General features: G+C 46.5%; 5 protein-coding genes across 5 annotated transcripts in view; 3 read left to right on the top strand and 2 right to left on the bottom strand.

The window, feature by feature from the left end:
• Positions 1 to 8,644: 8,644 nt before the first annotated feature.
• PHALS_11100 (Domain of unknown function DUF1279) lies at positions 8,645 to 9,319 on the top strand (the record flags this gene model as incomplete). The annotated part of the gene is made up of 1 exon (XM_024726635.1): positions 8,645 to 9,319. One exon carries the CDS (start codon positions 8,645 to 8,647, stop codon positions 9,317 to 9,319), a length of 675 nt encoding a protein of 224 aa, XP_024577293.1.
• Positions 9,320 to 9,409: 90 nt separating this feature from the next.
• On the bottom strand, positions 9,410 to 16,065 carry PHALS_11099 (echinoderm microtubule-associated 6; the record flags this gene model as incomplete). The annotated part of the gene is made up of 2 exons (XM_024726634.1): positions 9,410 to 9,535; positions 9,604 to 16,065. 2 exons carry the CDS (start codon positions 16,063 to 16,065, stop codon positions 9,410 to 9,412), a joined length of 6,588 nt encoding a protein of 2,195 aa, XP_024577292.1.
• Positions 16,066 to 16,614: 549 nt separating this feature from the next.
• On the top strand, positions 16,615 to 17,048 carry PHALS_11098 (translation initiation factor sui1; the record flags this gene model as incomplete). Its single annotated transcript, XM_024726633.1, has 2 exons — positions 16,615 to 16,645; positions 16,750 to 17,048. 2 exons carry the CDS (start codon positions 16,615 to 16,617, stop codon positions 17,046 to 17,048), a joined length of 330 nt encoding a protein of 109 aa, XP_024577291.1.
• Positions 17,049 to 17,338: 290 nt separating this feature from the next.
• PHALS_11097 (Mitochondrial/chloroplast ribosomal protein 36a) lies at positions 17,339 to 17,855 on the bottom strand (the record flags this gene model as incomplete). The annotated part of the gene is made up of 3 exons (XM_024726632.1): positions 17,339 to 17,476; positions 17,541 to 17,602; positions 17,666 to 17,855. The coding sequence occupies 3 exons, from the start codon at positions 17,853 to 17,855 to the stop codon at positions 17,339 to 17,341; spliced, it is 390 nt and encodes a 129-aa protein (XP_024577290.1).
• Positions 17,856 to 17,939: 84 nt separating this feature from the next.
• The window catches only part of PHALS_11096 (Phosphatidylinositol kinase (PIK-L4)), a gene marked incomplete at both ends in the record, with an annotated part of 8,826 nt that continues 18 nt past the window's right edge, over positions 17,940 to 26,747 (top strand). Inside the window, one exon of the mRNA XM_024726631.1 lies at positions 17,940 to 26,747. This exon is cut by the window's right edge and continues 18 nt beyond it. Coding sequence (XP_024577289.1) covers positions 17,940 to 26,747 — 8,808 coding nt within the window.

Here is a 26,747-nt window from a genome sequence, read left to right as displayed (position 1 = left end):
CTAAGCACCCCAGCTATTTCATTCACGAGAGAATACATTTTTGTACCACTTACACAAGGAGCTTCACTGCTCCGCAGAATGGGCCCGTCATACGGAAATATTAACTCGCCAGTACCGCTACGTCGTAACTAGAATGAACAATGCGTTTATCTTCAAAGACTAGCCCATCAACCTGCGACTTACTGTCGGAATCTAACTCAGCCGGCCCTGGCATGGGTCATTGCGATACTTAGTCGCCTCCTTTCTCTACCGGCTCTAGCACAGCACAGCTTTTCTTTTACCGTCCCACTATCAATACACTCTGGAGACCTTGACATGCAGTTGGCCTATCTCGTCTCACCAAGGATATACTCTGATGACCGCGATCTACAATCTCATTTTTCTGTATTATTCTAAAAAATTGGATCATTGCCAGTGTGGCTTCTAAGGTCTGCTCGAGGCCCTAAGCAATACCATTGCAACTACGTAGGTCAATTTGAGCTCGATATGGAACCTATCGCCGCTTGGAGTCCGCTCCGAAAGCGCTTTATTTCAGCTGCTGCTTCATAACTCGTCAAACACTACCTGTTGAGAGGTGGTGGCTTCTCATCGTTTCATTTGTTGACAATCTCAGGTTGCCCCGTGGCTCGTGGCATTTCAAGAACGCTATACGTTCAGGTTTAGGATTTTGCAACGTTTAACGTGGCTAAAGGTCTCAAACAGCAATTAAAAGTTTATCATTATCTTGATACTTCTACTAGTTCCCTGACAGGAAGACGCCCGGATGTAAAAAACAGGTTTTGTTTTTGCATCTGCGTTTTGTCGACTATATTCAACAGTTGCGTGACGTGTATGAATGCGCGACGGTCCTCAAACAGACAAGACTTTTTACGGCTCCACAAATCCTGATACGTTATTATCCCAACTAAGAGTCATGGGCTGTAAGATCCGCCACTTTAAGTGAGAGCTGATTCTTTTGGTTAAAGGTCTAGTGACTGCGACCTCCACTAGGTATCTAGAGCCCAAGTTCTCCGCGTTGGCCGACCTGCGCCTTCTCCAAATTTTCTGTGAGGGTCTCGTCGGCCGGCCATTTATGAAGCCTGGCCTTTTGTACCTTTGGACCTTTCAACCAGGATCAAAATGAATACGCCAGGCGCATATTTTTTTCAGATGCAAACGAAACATCTGCAAGTATCGCAGAGGTGTTCAGCAGCTAAAGTATATTCCTTCATCTTCTGTATGCTTGCGTTCTATCGCCTCTGACGCAATCTTAAAGCGTTAGCTCTCAAATTTCATACGAACCTTGCGGCACAGAAGTTTTACTCCACATCAGCTGCGACCGGAACCTCTTTCTTAATAACGGTAGGGCTGGCGCGGGAGTTTTTGTAACGACAATTGCCGGTCCACGTACACACATTTTCTGAGGAAAGCATAAGTTAACGGACACGCCTCACCGCGTGTTGCTCGCTTCTGTCGGGCCGTTGAGTTACGTAGAAGACAGGAAAAGTGAGGTGATATTTATTTATATAGCCGATAGACTTTTAACGTCTTAGCTCTGATACAACAGAGCTAAAAGGGGATATACAACTATACAGGGTGTTCAGCTGATGTGAACACGCAAAAAATGTGTCTACTTAACATATGTAATGAGACCCGACCCAATGCACGACCCCCACTTAAAAGTGGGTTTACCCAAATTCTTCAAAGTTCCTTCAACTCTTCTTTTAATTCTCTGTCCGCTCTCCATATCACTTTGTCAAGCTCTTACTAGAGTGTCAGCCCACCCGCTTGCTCCACATGAGATCTTCATCTCCATCGAATTTTGATTTCATTCAAAACCTTGCTCGAATGCCACTATAATCGAAGTATTGGACGTAAATGCTTGTTTTTGTGCATGGACTTCTAGCTTGGAGACCACAAGCACAATACGCTGCTGTTCCATTTGGAGCATAACCGAATCTATCTCCATCTCTGCTTTATTTGTCATCTCGAAAAAAGGATGCCCCCTCGTTTCTTCCCCCAAAGGACGAGACGCTCAAGATTAGCATCAACGGTGGGTGCAATGTGCTCCCTTATCGGCGCCTGACTGGAGCGCACCTCCCCAAGAGCATTCTCAAAACCACTGAACGCCTCCAGGCGAGCAGTTATCTCCTTTGACCCTTTGACCGCAGGTCACCTGATCCCATCAAAACCAATGGCAGACATGAGATTGTCGAGCTGATGTATATTTTCCGGAGACAAGTACTCATACATTTCATGTCATATCCTCGCAGATACGATTTGGTCGCGGGGTTGACTACAAAAGCTAACGAGTGCAACAAAATTGTCATACTTTTTGCATAGAGGTTGTTTCGTAGATTACGCGTAAACAACTGCACAGAAGATGGGTTTGTGTGCTTCATCCTGAAACGAGAGCCGTTACCATGAGTAGGCGTCTAGTTAGCTCTGCTATCTAGAGAGTACTTATGTGACAGAGCTTAACGTGCCCTGGTATAAAGAATATGGGTCACAGAAGATGGTGGGACCATACAATGTTGCGGCTAAAGTTGAGCAAGAATTCAGTACGCGGCTGGAACAGCCAGTAGTTATACATTTAATTAGGTTTTTCTATATAGATAGAAAAACCTATAGATTTAGATATAGGCGGCTTTGCCGCAAATAAAGCCGAGAAATACAGCTTACGTTTTTAAAACGGAAGATCTGATTAGCATGGGTTAAGGTCGTAGTTACTCTTGGAGTAAGTGAATTGCGATCCGCTACACTCGTACTGGTTTTAAGCTTAGAGCGAAGGTCACCGATCTTAACTAAGCTTTTTCTAAGCGAAAGAGCTACGGCAGCTCCGTTGCACTTTGTAGCTCTTGCAGTCAGTCTACACATGAGTCGTTTTGGCTGACCCTATGTGAGGATGGAGTAGTTCTCATATTTGCCCCAGGGCATGCAGGATACACTTAATAAGCTGAAGTCTTTGATTAGCCCTGAGGGCGTGCAACACCTCGCTACACAAGGACACGAAGCGATCAGCGCGTGCCTAGAGACTTTTTCAAAGATATAAAAATGCTCTGCTAGAGCACCTATAGCAGAAGATGTCGGCGTCGACTGCGCCCGTGACGCCACTGTCTGCGACGGAAGACTGACCCCGACCCAAGCCGCTCATGGTGAGTGTTGATGGTGAGCTGTGAGACCTTCGAGGGCAAGTAAGAAGAAAATATCTTGCTCTGGGTTAGATCGGCCAAGACGGCCATGTCGTCCGCCATACTCCAGATCGAGCAACAGCGCGTGGCGCTAGCTATCTCCAAGCTCGGTGGTCAAGTGCGAGAATGGGCACTGACATGCGGCACTTCGGTCGAAGCGGCTTTTTCCTCCCGGACGGAGCTTAAGCTGCAGCTTTCACGAGTGTTCTCGCCGCCTGTCCGGGCATATCCCGTGCGATTGGGTTTCTTTGCCACCCTACAAGGCAAAAAGGAATTGGTGGACTTTGTCCATGGGCTGCGTACTCTCATTGCCGGTATGGCTGCCGACCTTTTCCCGAGGCGGTCACAGTGACCGTCTTTATGGAGAGCTCCGCACTGGCGTGGCCAGAATGGAAGTCTTCCGTGTGCACCCGTCTTCTTTTGAAGAAGCAGTGACTGTGGCATTGATTGTCGAATTCAAATTTGAGTCGGCACGACTTGGTTGGAATGTACACTTTCAGAGCTCGACGAGCGGATCTGAGCCAATGGATCTCAGCTATGCAGAGGCCGAGAAGGCGAATCATCGAGCTACCGAGCAGGGTATGAACACCCGACGGTGTTTCCTCTGTAGAGACACCCGTCTCCTTCGGATTATTTGTTCCCTACGCAAGGCCCATCAAGGTTCATCGAAACGACGTTCCGCTTCCTACCAGTCTTCTAGTTTGCCACCGGGAAGCGACAACCATCAGTAGGCGCGAAACGGCCTTCTGAAAAAAAACTGAGTTCTGTTAAGCCTCAAAGAGGAAGAGGTCAGCAGAGCCCAGCCCCGAAAAGCTCTGTGCTCTTGAACACGGAATGTGTATGCAAGCCGGGTTTGATGGCCGTGGAAGCAACCGAGAAAGGCTTTGTGAAGCCACGAAAGATCCTGATCGACTCCGGGGCATCGGGATTTTATGCTCGATGCTCAACGATGAAAGGAATTCAGCTGTATGCCGAGGCGCTAAAGGCGTGGTTCAGTGACATTGTCACGGGTAGCTTTGCGATGGGGACATGTGTCACGGTGCCGAAGATCTCCGGTGTCAGGTTTCCTGACTTTGATAGGATCGACTGGAGGTCGAAAATCTTAGGGGCCACGCGCACGGCTCCTGGTGGAGCTTTGGTGAGTCATGAATTCACGTTTGCTAGGAGGCCAAGACGCTATTGGCGCAGGCACTGGATCGAAACGGTCAACGTGCTGAGGATCGGAGTATCCGAGCTGGTGGACCCCGAAGATATATCGGACAAGAGTCCCGAGAATGACTCGCGGGCTAAACGTGGAGTTCTCGTAACCCACGGAACGCTGGTCAAGTATCGGAGCAGTCGCTGCATGCCATGTGTGGCATGTTCGGCCGAAGGCCGAAGCATCGAAGCGAGGCCCTAGTGACGAACGTGATGTGGAATGTAATCCATTGCGCACTGCTCACGTTTTGATGCAGTCGCTACTTGCCACTAGTGGTATAGTCGGATGAGGTCCGAGGCCTCGTGGACAAGTCCCTTCAGATGCGTGTGGAGTGGCACCTTTTCCACTAAACAAAGACTGCGGAGCAAGCAGCTCGTCGTCGGATGTTGTTAATAACGTCAAAGCTCCGGTGGAGCAGAAAGTAGAGCTGTCACTGAACGGCGCTGAGTGCGTGCTCAGACTGGTCACGCCGGGACCTACAACCTCCGTGAAGAGGCGACGGCAACGCCACATTTTATCAACGAGATGCCGAGTGTCGACCCTGACCCAGGATGTGTCTACCATAGACGATAGCGCACAGCTATACATCTCGTCAGCTGTATGACGAGGGAGAAAGAGAGTGACGTCATCCTCAAGGCTATTTCTGCGGTGGATGCCCTTCATGAGCTGGATGAGATGTCCCTCGAGGGGTTCGGCGGTGCTTGAAGGCAGGCGACTTAGCCGAACCGGTCAGTATACGACCGGAAGAGGAGATCAACTCGTCGTCGCTTTTTAACGATGCTGTCCTGTAAGACACAAAGAGGGTGCTGAACGCACGAAGTGGGTCTTCGATGTTATAAAATCCCTCGGAGCCGTAGTATCTTTTGGTAGAAAAATTTCAATACGTCGTCTTCAATGACCCGCCGTCGACCCTTCCTTCGGACCGGGGTGTGCATCATCAGGTCGACCTGGTTCCGGAAACCAAATACTGCGTGACACGCCAAAGGCTCCTGCTCAAGGAGTAGTGTGGCGTCATTGATGCCTTCTTCCGTGCGAAGCACGACGCAAGTAAGATGCGCGAGGTGAGTGCAAGTCTCCTCATTCGACACTCAAGTTCAAGTTTTGTGTCTGTAAGCCGAGCGGCACGTTGCGGCTTACAATAAACTCAACTCTGCCACAATTCCGGCACAGACGGCGATTTCTAGGAAGGATGTCCTCCAGAACAATGTCCAAGTAAGTAGAGTGCACTCGAATTGGTCGATGGATATTAACAATTGCTCATGAGAGCGGGTGATATTTCTTTGACAGCGGTGATTACTCGGAGCGGCATTCTCTGGGAGTGACTGGTGAATTCATAAGGGCTGTCAAATGCACCAGCAATATTTAAATGTCTTGTGACGCGGTTGTTCAGGCCATCGTGACTACTTCGACGACATCTTCGTCCACAGTCGTGCGGAGCACGGGAGGGAGGATGAATAGAACCACATCGTCCATTTAAGAGCGATGCTCGAGTGCATGCGCACGAATTAGCTGTATGCTCATGCAGATAAGCGCATCTTCGGCGCCGAGAAAATCCCCTTCCACCGGGATGCGTGGTCTTCGAGTGGTTACAAGGCCATTGAATCCTGGCCGGTTCCAAAGAACTAAAAGGACTTTCTTAAGTGGCTTGGCCATGCCAACTACTCCCACAAGTACAGCAAAAATATGTGGAAATGGCACGGCCATTGTCGAATCTCTTTATGAAGGATGCGGAATGGTGTTGGGACACCGAGCATCGGGAGGCTTTTGACGGGGTCAAAGACAGCCTCCTTCATGTATCAATGCTAGCGTCATGAGTATGGATTTTGGGTTTGGCATGACGAAGGACTCGGCGGGCAACACAGGTGTCATGGTCTTCGTCGACCGATTGAGCGAGAAGGTTCATCTTGCGGCGGTGCCGGATCCAGTACAGCGACGCTGATTGTGGATCGTGCCTTTTGACAACATGGGCCTCGGAGTCCATTAGACTGACAGAGACCAAGGCGACGATGTTTTTGGATTGTGCCTTTCGACAACATGGATTCTCGCAGTCAATCATCTCTGACTGAGACCCAAGCTTCACTGGGAAGTTTTGGTCGACGACTTTAAGGTGCTACATACCAAGCTGGGTATGTCAACAGCAAATTATCCGCAGACCGGCGGTCAAACTGCGCGCGTGAATTGCGTTATCGAGGACGTCCTTCGCAGCATCTGTGCTGAGACCTCGAGTCTGCTGTAGTTTTTCTGAAAAATGCAGTGCATTCATCTACCGGTTACTAGCCGTTCTACGTGAACGGACTTGTAAATCCGATGACGACGCCATCCCATGGCTTAGGGATTGGTAGGGGAGGAATAGCCGAGCGGCTAGCTGATGTCAGCCCTCTTGCTGTTCGTAAAGAAGTCGATGACTTCCTGTCTACCAGACTGAGTGTCTTACGACATGTTCGCGATGCGATAGCTGAAAGCCAAGACATGCAGAAGGAATATGCAGATGAAAGAAGGTGAAGAAATGCGGAAAAGTTGAGGACAAAGTCCTGGTTTTATTTAACACTGAAAACCTTCCTACACATGCAGTCTCTGCTGTCTTTGAAACAAAAAAAAAGCTCCGTCCACGGTATCGGACCTTTCAATGTTGTGGCCTTGCGTATACGCTAAACCTTCCGAAACGGATGCGCACCCACCCGGTGTTTTAAGTGGGCTAGCCGTACCGGGATCCGGCGCAAGTGAACGCGGAAGCGTTGGCGCTGGAGCGGCACCCATAAGCGCTCGACCACCCAGAAGATAGACCATAATTGGTTTTGAGCACAAAGTGCAACGATCTCCATCTCCGATGGCGGCAAGCACCCCACCTACGCATGAAGCGACGCATTCGTCTTTTGAACGGCTAGTAGCCGCTCCGACAGAGCGCGATAGTTGTCAACGTGAGGCAGCTGGTGCACAACGTGCTCTAAGCTCTCTAGGTCTTCTGCGCAGCGGTAAGCGACCCCAGCATGACGCCCAGCGGAGTACGGACCTCATACTCAAGAGCCCAAAGAGCATCGCGAGTCACCGGATGGTGATCGACAAGTCGTCATCGCCCATCGCCGACTCTTTTCGACAAAAATGGTGATGTCCACTATCACTTGGAGTGTACTGGTCGACGTCGTCGCTAGGGTCAAACCAAGTATCTTGTGAAATGGAGGGGATAGTTCGACCTCGAGAACTTGGGAGGTTGAGGTGCCACTATGGCAAGACTGCCCAGACGTCGTTGACGCTTATAATCAGAGGGTTCACGACATTCTGCGTCGTTATACACTCTGCGCTCCTCGATAATAGCCAGGGGAGCCGAAAGGCCATGAGCTGAGATCAAGCTATGGCCGTGAGCTGCTGCGGTCGCAGACTCACCCGTGTGGGAGACCACCGAGCTCACGGGAGCGCGACGGATCAACCCATACGACACAGGACGACAGCCCGAACGAAGACGGCGACGCGCCTTGAGTTTGAAAAACTCAAACCAAATATAGCGTTCCACGCGCTCATCCACTACATTGTGGCTCAACTGTAAGTTGCACAGCGAGAAAAGTTTCCGGTGCCGCTACACCCATCGCTCAAAGAGCTTTTCGTCCTGTGCAGCGGTTTCACCAGGGGCAAGGAATCGTCTGCATCACGGGTACAGGAGCGCGTACTCTTTGAGCACGAAGCCGACTGCGGTACGTATCCTACGAGGTTTCTTGAGGAACCAAGAAGCGAGCTCGGAGATCTTTTCGTTCGTCAAGCTCAGCCTATGTAGTGGCCGGGGGCCCCATCACGTAGACGCTTAACGATCGAGTGATCGCTACCTTCACTTCTGTCCCGGGATCCACCGATCGGAGCCGTATCTCACACGAGGGTAAGGACCGACTGTGGACTTCGGGTATAGTTACAATTGTGTGTACGTACGTCCTTAAAGGCCGGCATACGATATACTTGAAACTCTTGAGGATGTGAGTTGTATGCAGCCTTTCGCGATAAGTTGAAGTTACGGAGTGGGTATCATGGTGTTTGATTTACTCCCAAATTGCATTGATGCGAGTGCTTTGATTCTGGATGACTTTGCGATGCGAAATAACACAACTTGATTGGTTTTGCACGATTTCCTGCGGGTAATTCAATTCGTAAAAATACATTTGAGTTTTATTTGTAAAACTAAAGATTAGATACTTCGTCAGTAGTTGACAGCCAGATGTTACATAGTGTCGCCTTTCGTTCGCTTATCAGCCCGTCGAGATGCAGCCACTCACCACTGCTGACTCGACGCCTAATGCGATCAATTTTACCAACTTCACCTATCAAAGCATCGTATCGTGGCTGCTTCGGTGTGCAAAGCGTGCCCTTAAAGAGCCTACAGGCACAGGCGTTCGCCTCGGTCGCGGATCGCGACGAAAACCAGCAGACATTGCACAACAATAGCGCTAAAAGCAAAAAGCAAAATACTGAAGAGTTGATCGAGGAAAACATGGCGCTCGCCTCGGTCGCGGATCGCGATGAAAACCAGCAGACATTGCACAACAATAGCGCTAAAAGCAAAAAGCAAAATATTGAAGAGTTGATCGAGGAAAACATGGCGCTCAAGAAAACGATTGAAACGCTTCAGGCTGAAGCAAAAAAGAAGCCGAACAATATATTGAGCACATTTCAGAAGTATGGTCTACCCTTCCTTTTCTGGTGGGTGACGCTCTACTCAGCTTCAGGTGTGACCATATACGTGGTACTGGATACAGGCCTCGTATCAGGCGCTAGACTTATCGATTTTATCATGCAACTTGGCCTTGACAAAATCATCGATCCCGCTCGACTGGACCCGACGTACAGCAATGTTGCCATTGCGATAATCGCTAACGAGTGTCTCGAGATGATTCGCTTCCCTATTGCACTGGCTACTCTCCCTTATGTCAAGCGTGTCTTTTCTCGCAAGGCTGTAGAGTCGACCAAGTAGGTGACGACAAACATCTACACGAGATAGAAGTGCTTGAAAGATGATTGCTTAATGAAGTATAAGTTGCAGTATGATCTGATGCTAAAAAAACTACATAAACTTCCATTGAAATATCGACCTGTCGTTTCCTCCAACAGAAATGAGATACTTGTCGTCAAAGCTGAAGCGCACATTCATCACGTGGGAAGAATGACCTCGACAAGCGATAAATTTTGACTACAGATAGACAAAAATGATTGAATGGGCTTACAACGACAATCATTTGTACCATGAGTGCCACGTACCCCTTTGAGAATACATGGATAGCGATAAACTTTGACGTTGCCCGAATCGTCTCCAATTGCAAGGATTGAACGGGACGAAGACGCACATACAGCATTTATGTCAGTTCCGTCAGCGTAATCTGGCCAGATTCCTTGGACTGGCCAACCTAAAGTGCACGTCCAAGTTGACCACTTTACATCTCGCACAGATGATGCTCGACTAACTTGAGTACTTGAAGTTGTCTCGCAAAAGAGATATTCATATGCGCCGCAATTTGATTGAATGTATTTGCTGTCATTTGAGAAATCAAAATGTGTGATATAACTGTTGTGCTTGCTGAATGGCTTGCGCTTCTGAAAGTCCGATGCTCCTTTTACCGAGTAGAAATAAATAGAATTGTCATGTGATCCTAGTGCTAGTGTCTTTCCATCTGGAGAAAACTTCACATCACTAATCCACTCCTTTGCAGGTTTGTCTTCATACACTTGCCTCTCATTTATTGGATCAGATATTCGATATACAGCAAAACCTCCTTCTCTTGAAAGCGTCTGGGGCCTTTTTTTCTGTCGAAACCCATTGTCACCTCCAAAGCCGACAGCTAAAAGCTCAGCATCAGGAGAATAAGCACACGCACGAGCTTTTGCTGGCAGCGAATGCTTATGAATCAACCTCTTTGTCTCCATATCCCAAACGCGCAATGTTTGATCATCACCAACCGTGACAAATTGTCGCTGAGAAGGATGTACAGCTAGGCCCCACAGCTCCATGGCAAAGTGGCCGGAAAAGAGAGGCTGACCATTGTTCAGAGCACCCGCGGTTGCCACCTCAATTTCGATAATGTCACTCGAACACGTCCCAATAAGCATCTTTTGACCTGATGAATTTAAACAAACACTGTTAATAACTTTGGTGAAAGTCACAAGATGCATTGCACCCAAGTCGAAGCATTTAAGTGATTGATACATAGAATTCCACATCACAACACGACCGTCAATTCCTCCTGATAGTAATACTACAGAATCTTTTACATCATGACGATCGGTAACGACATTGCTAACTACAACGCGAACTCCTCCTTCGTGTGCCTTCACCACTCTTGCGAGATCATTACCCTTCCACACGTAAAGGTCACCGCCTACTGTTCCAGTTACAAAGTCCTCAGCAAAGGTGCAGCCCGTCAGGAATGTTTGCAAACTCCCTTTCTTGCCAATTATGCCTTTCTTGGAGGTCAAACTTTTTCCTTGTATGGACCAAAACAAAACATGCTTGACACCACCAGTAATGATACTATCAGCTTTCGATCCGAAAAAAGCAAAGTAATTCACTGCTTTATCGCCTTTGCCAACGGCCAAAACGTTGGCTACCGTCCACGCTCCACTGCTAGCATCGCTGTAGACTACCAATGAATGATCGTCGTCGTTACCGACACAAATTAATTTAGTAGAGTCACCACTGAAGGCAAGTGACGCGATCCCGCGCGTCAAAATTCCCTTAAGCTCACAGCGTAGCTCACCTGTGTGAGCGTCCCAGACTCTCACCGCTGGCTTTCTTCCACGCTCCCCTGTCGCGACTAAATTTCGTCTTAAATTACAAATGGCAAAGCTCATGATGTCGTCGTTGTGTCCAATATGATGTCTTTGAAAATGATGAATGGCGTCATAGATGACGCCTACGGCTGCTGTGTGATAAATGATCTCATCCTGCGCGTTGTAGACTAAATTCTGTCGAGAATGTTCAGATTGATAGCCATAAACCCATTCTAGCTCCACATTTAAATCTGGCTGACGAGAATTGGGAGTGGCAGCATTTGTAGGCGCAATAATTGCTCCAATCCATGGTTTGACTGCCATAAATTCATCTCCTACCGAGTCGTCCAGCGTCTCTTCGTTTGAATCTATAGTTTCGTTGTCGAGCTCCATCTGACTTGTCTGTCCATTAGGTTCATTTGCTACTTGTAATGGTTCATCCTCGCTCACTATTCGCCATTCCATGATGGCTCGATCATTACCGCCAATACTTATGATGTAGCTATCATTACAAGACCACCTGACGTTGGTCACGTGCGACGAATGACCACGATAATCGACTGAGCTCGCATTTTTCGCAACACAGGGATATCGATATAGTTTGACGCGTCCAAAGTCATCTGCTGTGACCAAAAGATGTCCGCTAGAATTGCGCGCGACAGAATTTACATCAGTGCCATCGGAAAAAGGTGGCCAAATGCCTTGCACAGGCCAACCAAGCACACATGTCCAGGAATACCATGGTGTATCTCTCGTACTGCTTGCGGATGTAATGTGCTTGCCAGTATTAGCATTACTGAATAAAAGCTCGTAAGCTCCACAATTGCTCTGCAAGATTTGACTGTCTGACGAGAAATCGAAGTGCGTGATATAACTGTGGTGCTTATCGAAAGTAGCTGTTCTTACGACCTTCAAGCCATTGTGATTAAGGCGATAAAGATAAATTTTGTGGTCGTGCGAGCCAACTGCAAGAACCAAGCCATTTGGTGAGAACTTCATTTCACTTATCGCTTGCTTGGACGGTCGATCTTCAAAAACCTTTCTTGTTAAGTCGCTATAAGAAAGCAAAACCATGCCACCTGTCTTCAATCGAGCTGTCTTTGACATATCCGTCCGTCCGCCATATCCGATTGCGACAATGTCTGCCGAGCCTGTTAATGCACATACTCGAGCTATCCATTCTAGCCTTCGAATTCTCAGCTGCGATTTTGTGACATGACACCACACTCGGATAGTTTGGTCATCGCCAACAGTGCAGTATTCTGCTCTCGTCGGATGACATGCGAGTCCCCAGACTTCCATTTTGTAGTGACCTTGAGTGATTACTGAGAGTGCTGGCTGAGCTCGACCGGCATCGAGTTCGAGCAAGTCGCTTCCTCCCAGGCCGACGAGAAAAAGTCGAGAAGATCCTGGACTTGAACAAATACTTTTGATTTCAGAATTCAAAAGTTTACTATCTTGAAGTGTGTATTTTGTAAGATCGAAAATAGCTATGCTGTTGATCTGCGCGTCCCAAATTGCAATCTTAGAGTCTTTGCCACCGCTTATCAGCTCGCGTTCTGCCGCGTAGAGTGCCAGTATGGCACTACCATGAGCCTGGACAGTTTTCGTGACACTAACTGAATTCTGAAAAATAATTAAATGACCAGTACAGCCACCAGCGATGACAAGACCGCTAAAGGATACGACACAGTCGAATCTTGGCGGAACATTACCACTTTGATGTGCCTTCGTCCCAAAAGTGGCAAGTTTTGATGTGAGATTCTTACCCTGCTCTACCCAGAAACGAATATGCTTGTCACCGCATGTCACCCATTCGTTGGTTGCGGCATGGTAACACATGCTGTGTACATTATTGCGTTCACCTCTCGAGTACGACGTCAACATACCATTTTGCCAATTGTAAATCGCAATCGAATGATTATCGTCACCCCCTACGCTCCCAAGCTTTTTACCATCAGCTGAGAAACAAATTGCGTTTATAGAGCGCTGATGGAATCCTTCAAGACACGGTGCAACAGCGATTCCGCCAGTGGAATCCCAAACGTAGATCTTGGGCTTCCCACCCATTTGTGAAGTCGCGAATGTTGTACCATTCGGATGAGCACTTAAAGCCACAATATCATTGTCGTGACTCTTAAAAAACCTTTGACGCTGGGTCGTTCTGTTATAAATGACGCCAAGGGCAGCAACGTGATAGACAACATTTCCTGTCGAGTCGTATCGAGCGTTATTAGACGCGTTCTGAGCTTGATATCCATGCACTCGCTCCAGCTCTAGCCTCGCATTTGGTGAGGTGCTGTCAATTATCGTTTGTGCGGTCTTCGAAGGTGCTACAACTGCCCCTAGCCATGGCCTCACTGCCATGAACTCATCACCAAAATCGTCCTTCATCACCACTTCCTCAAAAGGACTAGTTTCTTTTTCACCAATAATTTCGATCTCGTTGCTGGACGGCTCAGTCGTACTCGATCGATGGTTGAGAAAATTGGGAATTTTGGAAGACTGCGTGTCGTGTTTCCATACAAAAATACACCGATCATTTCCACCAACTGAAACGATGAAGTTATCATCAAACGACCATTTGACATTTGTGACATGGGAGGATTGACCACGCAGCTCCAGAAACGGAGCTGTATCCAAGGCACAAGGAAAGTTAAACACTTTCACTTTTCCAAAGTCGTCGCCTGTCACCAAAAGCTTTCCGTTGTTCGAGCGATCAACTGCGTTTACATCTGTACCATCGCTGTCTGCTTCCCAAATGCCTTGCACAGACCACCCTATTGTGCTGGTCATCGTATGCCAAGCCTCATCTCGAAACCTTGTGGCATTTGTGATGTGCTTCCCACTTTTTACTTCCGTAAACAGCAACTCGTATCCACTTGAAGTGCTTTGTAAATAATCTCCATTACGTGAAAAGTCCAAGTGCGTGACAGCACTCGAGTGTTTACTGAATATGTGCGTGCGAGAAAATCCCTTTAGTGCATTGTATAGGTAGATATTAGAGTCATGGCTTGCTACTGCCAGTGTTCGATTGTCTGGTGAGAACTTCACATCGCTTACCCATCGTTTTGCATCGAAGCAGGGTTCCTTTATAAAAGTTAAGTCTATAGCACTGTATACCACAAAGCCTCCTTTCGGCTGTTGTTTTTTAGCATTCGCTGAATAATTTGTTAGCAATTCGTTGCCAATTTTACCAGAATCTTCAGTACCAAGTCCGACGACAATCAGCTTGCCGTCTCCAGAGTAGGCGCAAGCACGTCCTGGTATTGGCAACATAATGAATCCCATCTCGTACATTTCAATAAAGTTCCAAATGCGAAGGGTCTGATCATCACCGACCGTACAACAATGATGTAATGTCGGATGAGTATCTAACCCCCAGAGTTCACCTCTGAAATGTCCTTTAGTTAAGGCTTCCGAGTGAAAATTTTGTCCTGTCTTCGCGTCCAATTCGTAAATCTCGGATGCCAATGTACCGACAAGAATAGTCCGTTTATCTGGAGAAAAGCAGCAGCTTCGAATTCCCTTACGCTGGGGCAAAAATAATCCCTCGAGGGAGTCCTGAATATTTGTCACAGAACCAATTTGGTTCAGCTTATCGTCCCATTGAATTATGCGACCATCTCGGCCACCCGAAAGCAGATGTCCTGATGAGTAAAACAATGCAGTAATTGCGCCATCTTGCGCTTTAACAACTTTTGTTAGTTGTCTTTCCACAAAAAGATACAAAGAACCATCACTTGTCCCAACAACCACAGCCTGATCCATTTTTCCGAGGTATTCAGCAACAGGAAATGGTTGAAGAGAACCTTTTTTCCCAAGCAAAGCTCTCTTCGATACGAGCTCCTTGCTTCCTAGTGACCAAAAGTCAACAAATTTCTGGCCACAAATGACAAATTCGCTACACACGCGTGGATTTGTGGTAACATGAAACGGTGCTGCTTTGTTACCTTTTACTGCAACCTTTAGAGTTGCAGATTTCCAGGTACTGCTAGCGTATATCGCAACGCTATGGTCATCATCTCCACCAACCGATATCAACAATTCAGCGCTTAAAAATGCTAGTTGCAAGACCCCTCGCTTATGATATCCTGTTATAATACATTGGACTTCCAACGTATCCAGATCCCACACAATAATTTTAGGCTGCTTTCCAATCTCACCACTTGCTGCAAGAGGGAGACATGGGTGCAGACACAAGCTCAGCACATCATCTGTGTGGAACAGATGATGACGCTGCTTCATTGACTTTGTATTCAGAACAATGCATGCTGCGGCAGCTGGATATACTATCTCTTCAAAGTGACCGGATTTCGCCGCAGCAGTTGTGGTGACAAAGCGTACATTGTTCTTGCACTCTTGGGCGCTGTACCCAAATACCCAGTCCAATCTAACAGAATCTAAAGGGGCCGCATTACAGAGTGGTGGTGGTTTAGTTGGAGGCACAATTGCCCCGACCCAAGGCTTTAATGCTAAGAACATATCACCCACACCAGCATCTGCTGGTGTGATTGGAATCTCGGTTTGCTTCTTTAATTTGGCCATGAGCTCTCCAGATATTTCTTCCTCTTCAAAGCCACTTTCAAACTTCTTGAGATTCGAATTAGCCACGTCAAATAGCCGTAATATATCTTTCGCTTGCTTATTCTTCAAGCAATATTCCCGAAACTGCTCACAGGTAATTGTATTTATTTCCTCTTTTGACCCTCCCCCTTCTGACATTAAAGCCCCACAATTAGCGATTTCTTGGAATGCTAATTCTGCAAGCATAAAAACGTTCTCTTCATCCACTTCTACATCGACGTTTGTCGATTTGCAACCCGATGTAGGCTGGAGAATCTTTGCCATACCAGATAGCGTTGACTTGAGAGAGATCGTAAATTCGTCCAAGTCCAGCGCTCCGTCCTCCGACATATCCCACGAGTCAAAAATCAAGTCAATTTTCTCATCCATCGAAATAGCGGCAATAAGTACAATAGCTGAGAGGAATTCAAGTGCGTCAATAAATATTGTATTGTCGTTTGATCTTTGATACTGTTGACTTTGTGATCCTCGAGCTTCCACTTGCACTTGCTGGAATCTTCTCAGTATTGTTGATTGAGAAAACAAGTCAAAAATCGAGTCTGCATGCTCTGTAATGCTCGCATTATGAATTTTTAAGCTAGGGACACCCAACGTGATAGCGCGGCAGCAGATGGAACGCAACTGACTCCTAGACACCGCGAAGCTCGTCGCTGAATCATAAAAAGCACGCCAAAATGTCTCTACTTCACAAAGTCGCAGGTTATCAAAAGGAATAATTGCGTCGGCCAAATCTACAGACTCGGGGTCCTTCAATGCAGCGAGCAACAGTGCATTGCCCATATTCGTCTGTAGATCGCACCCTTTCGTACCGACTTCAACGTCATATTTATCCAATGAAAAAAATTCTTTATTGTCGGTTTTGCATCAATCACATCGAATGCAAAGTGTCACAAGGAAAAAGACGCCACCAATACAAGCATGACCGACATTCAGAACTTCCAGACCTTTGGTGCGTTCTTTTGACCAACTTAATGGCGATATACTAAACTTTCACCTATTAGTCGATGCATGACATTGTACTGACACTATTTTTTCTCCTTGGTCGCTCTGCAGACGCATTTGCGGATGCAAAAGACGATTCTAGTATCGGTGGCGGCAAGGTGCATGTGCGTGTCCAGCAGCGCAACGGTCGCAAATGTTTGACGACAGTACAGGGTCTAGCTGATGACCTTGATGTGAAGCGCATATTAAAGGCTTTTAAGAAAAACTTTAGTTGCAATGGTGCCATCGTGAAGGACGACGAGCTGGGCGAAATTATTCAGTTGTCTGGCGACCAGCGAACCAACACCCGCGAGTTTTTGCTCGATCAAGAAATTTGCTCCGACACTCAAGTGGTGTTGCACGGATTTTAAGGTTTATATAGGTGACATGTGCTAAAGCATTTAGCTGCTGAGGCCCGCAGTGTGTCAAAGACGCTTGCAATCTCGAAAATCAAGAAATAGATTAAAGAAAGACGGAAAAAGGTGACAAGCCGCTTCTCTTTGTCCTATAGCAGAAACATATTGAATGCTTATGTCTTGTTTGGGTCTTGTCTATGCCATTGCAATCGTCGAAGCTATGTCGTCTTGCAATACGACTACAAATTGTTTGTGTAGCGAGTCACACAAAGACATTCCTGTATACTACTGACTTCAATCATCCTCTATATGCGGTCGCTAATTTTAAACTCAGGAAAGTTGAGTGTCGGCTGCCAGATGCCCTGAACGGATATACGCTTTGAGATGACTGGCTTCTTGATATGCGTCATCTTGCGGCCACTTGAGTCACGAAGACGCTGCAGCTGCAAAGAAATTATGAGCAAAGTTGACAAAAGTAGCAACGCTAAATAGTCAAGCATTAATTACCTGCTTCATGATGAAGTTTATGTCCTGATTCTTAATGTCCGACACTTTACGCTGGTTTGTCACTGCAAAAACACGCCAGCTTGCTTTTAATCTATTAATTCAGACTCGATGGTGACTAGCCATACCATATTCCCCAACGAGAATGGGGTGGCGGGCGCCTTTGAGTTCCGTCTTAAAGTGCACTTGTGGATTTTCCTCGACAAACTTGTGAAAGCGATCATCGCTTAGCAGCTGCCGGACATAGCGACTGCTGCCACTGTGCTGGCAGTAACGGATCGTCACCTGCTTCAGCTGCCAAACACCTTTTGTTGCCATTTTGTGGAATGTCTGGCTAACGCATCACATGTATGCTTAAGTACGATGTTTCTCCAACAGTATTCCTGAGTCCGCACTAGGTAGATGATTGCGGCGTGCTCTAGCGCTGAAGTGGCCGAAAAGAGCGACGTAGAAAGCCTATTGCAACTTGTACGTGCTCATCAGCACCAACATGAAGACGATGCTTATGACTCGAGTGCTGCCGTCTCCATTCGCTGCTGCAAAATTATGTTGACAAAGCTGCGCAAGTTGTTACCGAAGCTCATGCGACCCGTGGCAACATTGTCGACGGAAAAAGCTGTGACGATGCTACAAGGATTGTGTCAGATATTATCTCTTTTGCTCAGTGGCAGTGCGTGCCCGCATTCGATGACAATCTTTATGGAAAGCACCACCACAGGCTTGCACAATTCCACATCCTCAGGTTTTCCTTCTTACCCAACGATGGCCACTATGCTCTTCTACATGATTTCATTTTATACAAATGAAAACCTTCAACAAGCCCAACGCGATGTGCGAAACGTAATACTTCAAATGGTGCAATTCTTGCAGAGAAATGATGTGTATGGGTTCATGCATTTTTTCCGTGATACAGTTCAGTTATTGGAGGATTGTTTTTTATTAGAAGAGTCGCTAATAAGCGGAAATTCTGCTGAAGTGTTCCCACTGAAGATTTCATGTTACTTAAATACGGCTATTCACGTATACCAGGACGCGGATGGGCCCTTAGGCGCGAAAACCAATGTTACGTTGTGTGGCTGCATAGCCATAACAGATAGTAGCCAGCTTCAGGACCGTACGGATCAATTAAAGCGGATGCTACCGTCCATCCATGTCAGTTCGGGTCAAATGGTATTCGCTCTTCGGCAATCGATAATAAATCTTGCGGATCGGATAATTCGCCAGCACAACGCCTTGCTTGTAGGGGATCAGTCCTTCGACAAAATATGTCAACTAGAGGAATTATTTTTGAGCAACAACGAAAATGTAAAGAAAGGCGGTGATGAATTGAGTCCGAATCGTTCCATTTTGGTTGAAGACGCCAGCACAATTCATCCCAGTATTCTAAATTTGCTATACACAATATTGCAGGTCAGCGTATCCGCAGAAAGACGCTATATCCGCTTTGTGTCGTTGTTTTTCAAGACTGGCTTTCTTCGCGGGGCAAATTCACGGACAGTGAACTCGTATGCCGCCATCTTTGAGCTTATTGCCGAAACTTTCTCTCATCTCTCAAATTTTGCCATTCATGCTTTATGGGGTCCTTTCAAGTCGTGGATTGGTGCGAATATGTATCTGATCGAGAAAGCAAATCGTAAAAGCAAACCAAGAGTTAAAAGTATTTGGATGGCAGCGCTTTCAATCTTAAGCATTTGCATTCGTCAGTCCAATACTATAACTCCTGCTATTCTGTTCGTTGATTTATTAGAGTGCGTCGGTATAAATTTTTTCAACGCAGCAGTTGTATCAAGCGTCATCAGAAGCATCCATCACTTATTGACGTCTAAAGAGCTACTGATTAAAGTAGTAAGTTTTATGTCCAAGTATCTGATCAGTGACCGGCCGACTATGTTATTCTCAAATCAAGTCGCTAGGACTTCAAAAAAACGAAAGCGAAGTATGATGGCCGAGGGTGGACCGAATTGCGAACGTGAAGACAAATTCGATCTTGACACAAAATTAGGTCAATGGATACTTGACCTGATTTTCGTTGAAGGTGAGAGTGACAATGGTCGGACGACCATCATGGGACTTTGTACTGTTTTGCGAATAATGATGCCCTTTCGTCACCGTATCGCTGCATCTGCTCGGCTAGAGGGACTGGGTATTTTTCAAGTCCTCCTTGAGCGTATTACTTTGATAATGAACACTTATGCTCCGTCACTCGCCGCTCTTACAAGTGAATATCTGGATTTGTGGATCATCTTGCTGCGATATCTTGATGATCATGAGATAAAACAACATCGAGATTTGCTTTTTAAAATATTGGAGAGTGTAGAAACACAAGACTATTTCACTCGTAGCTTTGAACGGGATAAATCCTTCGCTGTACCAGAGTGCTGGGAGTACGTGGATTTTTTGAAATTGTATCAGCAGCATCACGACACGTCCCCGTCAGAGGTGCTGGAAAATTGCTCGGACAATTGTCTTTATAACGCCGACGTGGTACTCGACGCTGTGTTTCAGAAGTCTGTGGCTCTGCGTGGATCTTTTTTGGTGTTTTACGTTTGGTCGCGTCCTGTAACGCTCAATATCATAGACAATGATTCCTGGCGCAGTGTTATACCATGGAAAATTGTTTACCAAACGATATCACAAGATTCGTCACTCGATGTGAAAGTATGTTCTTACCTTGCTATGATTCCGATTTTAGCCTTCTTTGTCGTGGCTGGATCGCTGACGTCTCCAAAAACTTTGACCACTTGCATTACAGAAATGTTAAGTAGCAAAATACAGCGAAGACCGTCAGCTATTATTTCATCTTCACTAACGCAAGCGTGTGGGGCAATGCTTTGTGCCGCGTCTTTTGGTCAGGCTTTTGCTGAGGGGGTAAGCTATTCTAACAACAAATATATAAGCGGCTGTAATGCTGGCTGTCAATGCCGGAAAAGGTCTCAGGGTTGCCTAGAGTTGCCAGTCCCATTATCCTTATTTAGGCCACTTATTTGCGATGATGTAAGCAATGCTACCGAACGTATGCACATTATAAATATCTGCGCATTGTCAAGCATTTTGGAGCACTGTGAGGTCGATTATGAGCGTGATTCGACTGCCCTACGATTTGTGGAGTATCTTTTGACGTGCTTTGAACATCGTTCTGAGCGCGTCCGCCATGCTGTGCTAAGATCGCTGATTGATCGACCACGCCTTCTTGATGCAATGATAGATCCAAAGAAAGATGGTCTCGCTGGAGTAGTGGAGAGGTTAGAGGCCTCTTTGACGGCTGCCGAAGATAGTAATGATAGAGGTGCAATTACTGTCATGATGTTGACAGCTGGATTAATTGGTTGTGAATGTGACTTGCACCATGGTGATCGCGGACATAGTTGCGCATGGATTATATTGCGCCTCGTGTCTTTATGGAGTCGATTTACGGTTGCTAATCGTGTACAATGCGCAGTGGCGGCTCATACTCAAATTTCTCGTATTACGACGCACCATCAAGTATCATGGCGACAATTGTGCACAAAATTTCCTGAGCTGCTCTATTTTGGTCTCGTGGACGAACTTCTGGAAAGTAAAACACTAGGCTTGTTTATTCGAACATTTATGAGCGAAGTGGACATAAAGATATTTTTGAAAGCTAGTGCACCGTACGTTTTGCCAAAATTTGTTGTCCACCAAAATGAGCAGATGTTGCATTCGTTTCTACACGAATTCAATGGGACAGGTGACGAGATTAGAATCGCAGGCGAGAATGCAATTGACCAGCCGATGAGTATCACCAATCTCCTCCTGAGCTACCTTGATCATGTATTGAAAGATTTACTGATTCATCAAGTGCAAGCAGTCTCGAATGAAAATCGTCTAGCGGAGTGGGAGTTTTTGCTTAAATATTTGCCAGAGAACTCGACCATCCGCGATGTAATTACCTACTCTCCGCTGCGGCTAATGAATTTACTAGCGTGGGAGCTTGGTGGACCTCAATCTCGTATGGCCAAGCGAGCGATTCGAGAAGTGGCAAACTGCCTTGTTGAAGACTCGCGAGAAACAGAAACGATCGAACAAGTTGCGAACCTTCGACTAGGTCAAGCGTGCATGCCCTGCCATTTTTTTCTGGCTTTAATGACAGATTTAGGCAATCGTATCAGTGGCAACTTTTCATCTTCTTTCAAAATTCGTGCGATAAAAAGTATTGACTGTTTATTTGAACTTCACAGCGGCTCTAACTCAGACGGGGTTAAATCACCTATCTATGGAGCCGTCGATTCTTTTGTCCCTAAAGTGATGGCGACCCTCAAAGTTGGTTTGATAGAACAGCACCTGAGACAACATGCAATTTTGGCGTGGGGAAAGTTTTTGCGCATGCTGTCAACAAAAGCGCTAGAAGCAAACTTGGGGTCCATAATTGTGAGCTTGCTTCCATGTCTCGGCCATGGAGCTTCGGCGATACTCACTGAAGACGAATCTTCAGCTGGTAGTAGATATTGGAATATTGAATCTCTGGAGCAGATAGAGAACGAACCTCTTAGACAAGCTGACTTAACTGTCAACCGTGACAAGGCACGGATGGAATGCATGGTACCAGCAGTGGATATCCTTCGCTATCTGTTTATCGAGAAGGGAGACGAATTAAAAAACTCGTTTCCAACGATCCCGTTGCTGCCATCTATACCAGAACTAGACGAGATTTACGTAGTCCTCTATAAAGAATATGGAGATCCCAGCTGTCGGCCTATCCGGGAGTATTTGATGAATCTGTCGGCATACGTGAATCATCTTGATGTAGCCGTTCGTGAAATAGCTCTTGTACATTTGCTGCGCTGTTTGGTCGTCCGTGGCGCTGAGCTCGAGGCCCTGATGCAGAATGAAGGTGACATATTTATCGACAAAGCATTAGCTTGTGTAGTGCAGTCAATCATGCAGCTTTCTCGCACAGAGACTTACGAGCCTAACAAATTGCTGTGCGCTCGATGCTTGGGAGCTCTAGGTGCAATCGATGGAGCTCGAGTACCGCTTAATATGTTCTATACGTCTAGACATCAAGGTAGCGGTGTAGTAACAAAAGAAAGGCAGTACCAAAAGATTGAGTTATCTACGAAAGATCTTGCTTGTGTGCTGATTGAGACATGGCTGGTAAACGAATTACGCGCAGCTCCTGAAAATACGGATTCGGTAGCTTTTGCTATTCAGGAGCTACTAAAATTTTTAGCCGAGCTCACAGCTGATCCACAGCACGTTGGTCAAAACTTGACGTTAGGCTCGTCACACATATCGCGACAAGATGCAATGCCCGAATGGATGAAGAGACGGTTTGAACGGAAAGGCGTCCTTCAGTTTGTGGAGCCCTATTGGACTACAAATTATGCCGTATTAGGAGGCCGATCCTCGCACCGCAATGACAGCAAATCACAGGGTCGAACGTTCGCTAGCGCTGATGAAAAAAATAATCTAGCACCGGAAGGTGTTTTGTTTTTTGAAAAATTTGGCAATTCGTACGAAGAGTGGATACTTAATTGGTGCCGTCGATTAATTCACCTTTCTCAGCCTCCCGAGAGAAAGATATTTCGGGCTTGTAGGACGGCACTTTCGACGTGCCCACAAATTTCTCGATTTTTGCTTCCTTACCTGATTCAAAATGTTCTTCGCTCGGGAAAAGCTGAGGTTGGGAAAGAGCTCAAAAGAGAAGTGATGGCAGTTCTGAATGAGCAAGATAGTGGTGGTTACAGAGATGATGTTATAATGGCACCGCCTGGATTTGCACACACCACCGACCCACTCACCAGCGCCAGGGGCACGACTGATACAGGCACAGGCGAATTTTTTCGACGACATGACCAATGTGCACAGACCATCTTCTCGACTATTGATGAAATGAACGATTGGATTTGGACTAGCGAAAAGAAGCAGCTCGGAATAAACAATAGTGTTGCAAGTCGCCAAACGTTTGCTTCTGGTCGCAGTGAGGCGGCCTCTGAAGTCGACGATGATCACGAAAAGGAATATCTTGAAGAATTTGTGAAAGAAATCCCTAGCCGATCTCTTTCAAACGCTGCATACCGAATAAAAGCTTATGCTCGTGCAGTTCAATACTTTGAAATTTATTTACGCCAGGAAGAATTCAAATTAACAGAAATGAAGACTTCCGATTTTGAATTGGCTGGCCCCGTCCGGCTTTCTCTGATTTCCAAAAACGCTACTTACCTTCAGCAGCTGTACAAAAGTGTAGACGAACCTGATTTACTGGTCGGACTAGCTTCGTTGCGCCGCTTATATGATGCTTATCAGCACAGCGATATTGTAACAGACATGCACTCAAACGTCCAGGAAGGAAACTTGAACCTCACTGACTTAATGCATGAAATTGTCGATTATGAGCAGCTTGCTCAATGGGAAGACGCCCTAGCTTGCTATGAGCAAGCGATTCAGGAAATCCAATCAGCTTTATCATTCAGAACATTACCGTTGAGCACGAAATCGAATAGTCAGCTCGCTATGATGCAACCTCCGGAATACGCACTTAAAGACCCAGATCAGATTAAACCAACACTATATGCGGGTATGATTGGATGCCTTATCCAACTCGGACGCCTGGAAACTGCATTACAGCATATCAATGGCATTGTGGCGCAAGAACCTCAATTTATGGCTAGAATGTATCCATTTGCACTCGAATGTTCCTGGCGCTTATCGCGATGGGATTTGTTAGCAAATTTACTGAGTGCTGAGAAACAAAACCCGCTTCTTCACTCCTCAACAAGCTTTTTAAGTGATCCTGTCAGCAATGGCTTCGACGTTTCGCATTTTATGCTAGTTCGTGTACTTCATAGCTTGCATAGTGGCCAGCAGATAGAATTTCAGCGCCACTTAAAGGCAGCGCGGCTAGAAGTAATGGGTCCACTTGCAGCGGCATCGGCTGAGTCGTACCAGCGCGCTTATCCTTTTCTGCATGATCTTCACTTTCTTCACGAGGCAGAGCAAGGATATATAGCTATACAAAGAGCAAAAATACTTGACGATTCAACTCGGCGTGGTCTTGTCTGGAAAACGCAAACTCCCTGGAAAGTGCGCTATGATGCGATGGCAACACAACTCAAGTACCGCGATCCTATTCTCGCACTACGCCGAGTAATTTTGCTCGAGATTGGGCTACAAGATGAAGTTTCACAAAATTGGCTGGTTTACTCCAAGTTAGCGAGAAAAGAAGGTTTTTTTCGAACAGCCACCAGCGCTGTGATGCATGCTCATGCAATGAGCAATCAGCATGCATTGACAGAAAAAGCAAAATTGCTTGTGAGCCAAGACCGATTGTACGAGGCGTTGCAAATCCTCGAGCCAGTTGATATCGACGCGTCCATGTTGGACTTTAATGTTGATGACCGTCACCTTTGCGCTAAGAATCTGCTTTTGGCGACTAATTGGATGCAGGAGTCAGGCCAACGTCAAGGTAAAAAGGTTATCGAGCGATACCAGGCTGTTATTCGATTTGATCCGAAGTGGGAGAAAGGGTATTTTTTCCTAGCAAAGTACTACGAATATTTGTTAAATGTCAGCCACCCGGATGCCTTAAACGGCTCAATGAGTAGCGACGAAGCAGCTGATCTTCTCGTCGATTCAGTATTTCACGCTTATTTGATCAGTCTGATGAAAAATTATGTATTGGCACTAGCACATGGAACTAAATTCGTATTTCAGTCTCTTCCACGATTGTTGACACTGTGGTTTGATTATGGCGAAGTGCTTTACGGAAGCAGTAGTGGGCGAGTGGGCAGCATAGCAAACAAGGCCATGAGGCAGATCGAGATCGGGCTCAGTCAGTCCACTAATGAGCAGCGGGTTCTTAATGACATCACCAGCGTTGTGAATGAAGCAGTTGACTCTTTGCCCGGTTATGAATGGCTGGTGTGTTTTCCTCAAGTCACATCGCGCATCTGTCACCCAAATCCAGTTGTGGTTGATTGTGTCAAAAAAATTATGATCAAAGTAATTCTTACCTATCCAGCGCAGTCAATGTGGTCTCTGCTAGGTCTAGCACGTTCATTGAATCCTCAACGTCGAAATCGTGCACGAGAGATCATTGCAAGCGCACAACAGCAATTTCTCACGAATGGGCTGACGGAAAGTGCAGATAGTTATTCTGAGGGAATCAAAATGGCCGAAGAGCTCATCAGCTTGGCTGCTCATGATCCCGGCAACAAAACGCGCAAGATTCATATCAGATTGAGCCGAATTCGAACCAAAATTTTGATTCCGATTCAGACGACTCTGACAACGATTTTGCCGACATCTGGGCTTGCTCCCCCAGACGAAACTCATGTTGCTTTCTCATCTAGTGCGCAGATTTACATAAAAGCTTTTAGCGACAAAGCTGATGTAATGATGACGAAGGAAAAGCCTAAGCGCATCGAAATTCTTGGAACCGATGGTCAATTGTATCCATTTTTGTGCAAGCGTGAGAAAAACGGCGATCTTCGCAAGGACGCGCGTATGATGGAATTTAACTCAATGATCAACAAACTTCTTCAGAAAGATCAAGAAGGGCGCAAGCGCAAACTGCGGTTGCGTACGTACGCTGTGGTGTGCTTAAACGAAGAGAGCGGATTGATGGAATGGGTGCGTCACACAAAGGCTATGCGGCAGCTAATCGGACAGATCCATAAGACCGAACGCGGGTATATACAGCCAGTTCGCCTGACGCATGAAATTAAGGAGCACTATCTTAATATGCAGAAGAAATATGCGAACGACTTTCCCGCTATGGCGCGATGTTACCGCAATGATGTGTTGTCATTGCCAGGTTTTACGCCCAGATTTCACCAATGGTTTTACAATAACTTCGCCGACCCAACTGCATGGTTCGAAGCTCGACTCGCGTTTTCGCGCTCTGCAGCCGTTTGGTCCATGGTGGGACATATAATCGGGCTTGGTGATCGTCACGGAGAAAACATCTTGATCGACTGCACGAACGGCGAGTGCGTTCACGTAGATTTTGACTGCCTTTTTGACAAAGGTCTCAAGCTAACAAAGCCTGAAATTGTACCATTTCGCTTGACGCCAAATATCATTGATGCCTTTGGTATCACGGGATATGAGGGTGTGTTTCGACGAGTAAGTGAGGTGACAATGAAGTTGCTGCGAGAAAACAAGGCTACGTTGCGCAGCGTGCTCGAATCATTTATTCATGACCCTCTTGTCGAGTGGGGTCGTCGCGGTAAAGCAACGCAGAGCAGC

The sequence above is a fragment of the Plasmopara halstedii genome (assembly GCF_900000015.1).
Source record: "Plasmopara halstedii genome assembly, contig: Scaffold_526, whole genome shotgun sequence".
In the NCBI taxonomy this organism is placed as follows: domain Eukaryota; phylum Oomycota; class Peronosporomycetes; order Peronosporales; family Peronosporaceae; genus Plasmopara; species Plasmopara halstedii.
Note: the sequence above shows the minus strand (reverse complement) of the source record. Positions and strands in the feature narration are given on the sequence as shown.